This window comes from Frankliniella occidentalis, unplaced genomic scaffold (assembly GCF_000697945.3).
Source record: "Frankliniella occidentalis isolate FOCC.00 unplaced genomic scaffold, Focc_3.1 Scaffold89, whole genome shotgun sequence".
In the NCBI taxonomy this organism is placed as follows: domain Eukaryota; kingdom Metazoa; phylum Arthropoda; class Insecta; order Thysanoptera; family Thripidae; genus Frankliniella; species Frankliniella occidentalis.
Window position 1 is genome coordinate 484,006 of NW_026267218.1, and position 4,365 is coordinate 488,370.

Genomic DNA, 4,365 nt, shown 5'->3' on the forward strand with positions numbered 1-4,365 from the left:
GGTGTAATTTTTCCGTCTTTGTTTTCCCATCCACTTTTGATCTCCCAAGGTGGTTGGTATTGGCGGTCCGTCCAGCAGCAGCGCGAGCGACATGGCGGCTCGCCGCGCCAGCCTCGTGTGGTTGTTATTAGCAGGGCAGGGCGTGGCGGGGCGTGGCGGGGCGTGGCGGGGCGTGGCGGGGCGCGGCGGGCGTGGTGGTGACGTCACGCCGGCAACCAATCACCGAGCTCGCGGCCGCGGCGCGGCGGGCGCGGCCGTCGGCGGCGGTGTGGTGGGGCCCGGCGGCGCCGCGGGTTCCTCCCGGCCGCCCGGCCCGCCGGCCCGCCCAGCCTCGCCGAGAGCTTGTTCTTTGTCCACACACAACACAAGCCACACCCACTTTTTCCAGTTGATTGAGCGTTGGCAGGCGATCGACTGGACGACTGATTGATTCCATGTCGGGCGTTTCATTCTGCCTGTCTGGGTTGTTAACAACGAGCGTGTGTCGGAATTGTGCCGTGCGGCCGTTGTCAAAATATGTCTCGGAGATGTTATTTGCGTGTCTGAGGTCGATGTTATGGATATTGGAAGGGGTTATTCAAGGAGAAAAAGATGGCAAAGCTTAGATATAATGGCCGTTTTTATTTACAGCATGTTTTTTTTTTCGCGTTCACATAAACGTAAGGGAGTTCTTTGGTTTCAATGACATTCTCTCTCCTGTTCATGATTCATTTAGGCTTATTGATTATGATACCTGGAAAGAGCTCCACACTTTCTCGATACGTACGATGACGTTCACAACATGATCTTTGTCAGTCACTGCCATTTTCATAGCTCTTGTACACTGCAAGAACATAAACCATGGTGCCCTTAAAATTAAGGGTATATCACAAAATAACAATCATATTCGCATAACGTAATGTTTAAATCGCTTTCTGGCTAAGAAAAGGGTTTTCGGAAATGTGTGTAGCTTCAGTGTCAATGATCTGGAAGCAAAGTCTGTAGGATTGAGTACATGCTGAATTTGTGCAGACCGGACTTTGATTTCAGTAACTTTTGACACTAAGATAACGGTTAAATAAACTGTACATAACAGAATGTTAGCTCAGTTACAATAAATAATATGACATTTAAAAAGGTTTTACAATAAATTTGAGTATCGCACTTGCACCACGGCGCGTAGAGAAGAGATTCAAACGTCTTACGTCATGCTACAAGGAATATTAACCGCGGATCATTTTCGATCCAGCTCATATTGCACGAAATAGTATTTATAATTTACATCAAGATCAGTTCCATTCCACACAACTAGTAGGAAGACTTAACATTTACTAACCACTCAACCACTCCAGCACCGTCATCAATATTAACGAGCAATTTACACTGTTGTTTTTCGGGGCAACCTGATCACCAGTTAGTATTTTGTATGTACTTGACTGGGTGCACCCTTGGAACATTTCCCAAATTGTAATACTGCGATGTGATATATGTACACACTTTCGACCCTATAATTCACATACATAATACTTTACATAAAGCTTATCCGTTGATATTTTTTTTCGCTGTACAGTTTATACAAAGATTCTAGCAAACGATTCATCGACCTCTTTCCACTCTGAGTGAGAACCTTTGCTTACCTATACAATGAAATAAATAAGATGCTTTTAACGAAGCTGTACACCGCGGTGGACGTGACATACACGCACTTAACAAAAAATAATAGGGAAAGTACTGCTAAAACCAAATACAATGTAACAAATGAGAATTCAAAAACCGCGCCTAACAAACCCCAAAACTAACACGATCACAATGAAGACACATTGCACTTCCGCAATGGATTATAATAATAGTAATAATAATAATCAATAATAATAATAAAATATTAAACAATAATAACTCATCTTGTAAGCATGAGAAATGCATCTGAACAATCCTTTTACTGACTTTCAGGACAAGAATACGAAAAAAAGAAACATTAATTTCTAGCTCCAGCAAAAAAACAAAAAAAAATTACCGATGCTTCTTTTGTGATATGTGATATAAAGCACCGATTCATATCTACTTCTCACACTTACAAAATATGAACATATAACAAGACTTTCTGACAAAAATAGCAAAGAGGCGCTGCCCTCGGCTACGCGAGTCTTATGAGGATAGGTAACTGGGCCGAGTAGCGATGGGTACGGCAGCTTCAGCCAAACCCAACAACCAAACCAAACATGCGCCATATTTTTATATATTTTTTTCAAACATTTTAATGAATTTCTTACTATCAAGTGGAATCAACGTTGCAAAACAAAGACTTAAAAAAAACAAACGAAGTTACCCATTCTACACGCCAGCCACCGGCGAAAAAGTGCGTTTCCAACTTTCTTTGGCAATCACCGCGCTACATAACGTCCCAAGCACTAGGAACTTGGACAGGCCCCGCGACACACACAGGCCGGCGCACATTGGAATGCTCACATATCACAGCACACACGCTCGCTCGCACGTCAAGTCCTGGGGTCCGACACGGCCGGCGGCGACAGGGGCTTGGGGGCGGGCGCGCCGGGGTTGTGGCCGTAGGGGAACCGCTGCATGGGGCTCATGCCGGGGAAGATGGGCCTGGGCAGGCGCAGGTCGCGCAGCTCGAGGGGCGGTGGCCCGCCCGAGGACGGCGACGGCGAGCTGCAGGCCGACGTGGTGGTGGTGGGCGGCGGGGACGGCCGCTGCGGCGGGGGCTGGGGGCCGCCGTGGGGCGGCGGGGGCCCCAGGAGGCCGGCGGGCAGCCCGGGCATGCCGCCCTGCCAGCTGCCCGACGCGCCCGCCGCCGAGGCCCACAGGTGCGGCAGCGGCAGCGGCATGCGGCCGTACAGCTGCGGGGTGCCGCTGAGCAGCAGCGCGTGCAGCTCGGCCGGCGAGTAGGGGCCGCCGCCGGGGACGGCCCCGCCGCCCGCCTGCGCACGCCCCCACATCTGCAGCTGCGTGCGCGCCTTCTCCATGAGCGAGGCCGAGAAGAGCGACGCGTTGTTGTTCTCCGCGTCCAGCTCGGACAGCAGGCGCATGGGCGCGCGCAGGAAGTGCTGGTCCATGAACATGGCGTCCATCGGGTCCCTGCAACACAGAAAAAAAAACAACGACTTTTAATAAATGCAACTATTGAAATTAAAAGATAAATAAATCAGAAAACTTTTGCCCCTGTTAATCAGAAAAAAATTACAAAAGGTCGGGCAAAATAATTTTTAAAATGTCAAAAAATGTGTCGTGACATTTTCCTTTGGTTTTCGCCTTCCGCAAGTTAGAATTCTGCACCGATCTTGCTCTAGGAGGGGCACTATATACTCGGCCCACCGCAAGAGGCCATCACCAAATTGATGATTTTCTCGGAGTGGGCGAGATTGGGGCGGCCGAGCGAGGACCCCGGCGCCTGTTGAACCCCTGGGAGTAGAGCTGTTGCTCGGGCGTGGCGGGGCGTGGCGCCTTGGACACTAATTGTGACATCTTGAGTGTCGGGGGGGACAACAAGGGAGGCGGCCGGAGGCGGCGCGGGGGCGGGGAGGAGAAGGTAAGTCGCACAATCAATTTACTGATGAACACTGCTGCTCCCGCCGCCCCGGCCCTCGGAGACCTCACCCGCTGCCCCGCACGGCCCCCAGTCGGCTCCTTTTGTCACGACTTGCCCCTTTCTCAAAATGTAAGAAACTCCGGACGGTTCGGTTTGCTCTTAACTTGACTTTGGAAACCCTTTTCGAAAACCCGTGATTAGCGCGAGGGGCGTGGAACTGGCCAAAAAAGTGTACAGTGATTATGTCCAGACAATCGCTGTTTCAGATTGTGTGCGATTGAGTATGATTGTGTCGATGACAGCCTCTGACGACTGACGACTAGGAGGAAATCACTCGGGCACGTAGCGTACGGGCTTTTTCGCGGTTTACAAATATTGTAAAGAAATATTAGAGATTTGAGAATTTCTAGAGACTGTATGGATATATAATGTAGTTTATTGGTAGGCTCCCTTTTAGAACTTAAATTTGTCAATTGGGTCATTGTAATTCGCGATCAATCTCAAATGCCCTGTGAAAATACTTTTATTTCTACATTTTATTATAACATTGTTTAAAAAGTAGCACAAGGCGGGTGCGCGTGCTCTGCCTATGGCTATGTCGCCAGCAGCTCTGCCCTCGGCTCTGCCACTGGCTCAGCCCTTTGGCTCTGCACCCGCGGCTCTGCGCGCGGCTTTGCGGCCTGCCCGGTTCTGCCCGAGGGCCTTCACTGACAGTGTACACCACTAAAAAGAATCATTAAGAGAAATTGTCAATCATTACCAAAAAATCAAGAAAAAACTGGAAAAATCGTTTAAAAAGCATTTAAAAATCAGAAACGTTCGGAAACCTTTAACAATCT

General features: G+C 49.3%; 1 protein-coding gene across 1 annotated transcript in view; it reads right to left on the bottom strand.

Moving 5' to 3' along the window:
- Positions 1-601: 601 nt before the first annotated feature.
- The window catches only part of LOC113209361 (T-box transcription factor TBX20-like), an 84,358-nt gene continuing 80,594 nt past the window's right edge, over positions 602-4,365 (bottom strand). The window contains exon 6 of the mRNA XM_052269319.1: positions 602-3,075. Within this exon, the coding sequence (XP_052125279.1) occupies positions 2,475-3,075 (601 nt within the window). The 3' untranslated portion in view covers positions 602-2,474. The remainder of the gene's footprint in view (positions 3,076-4,365) is intronic.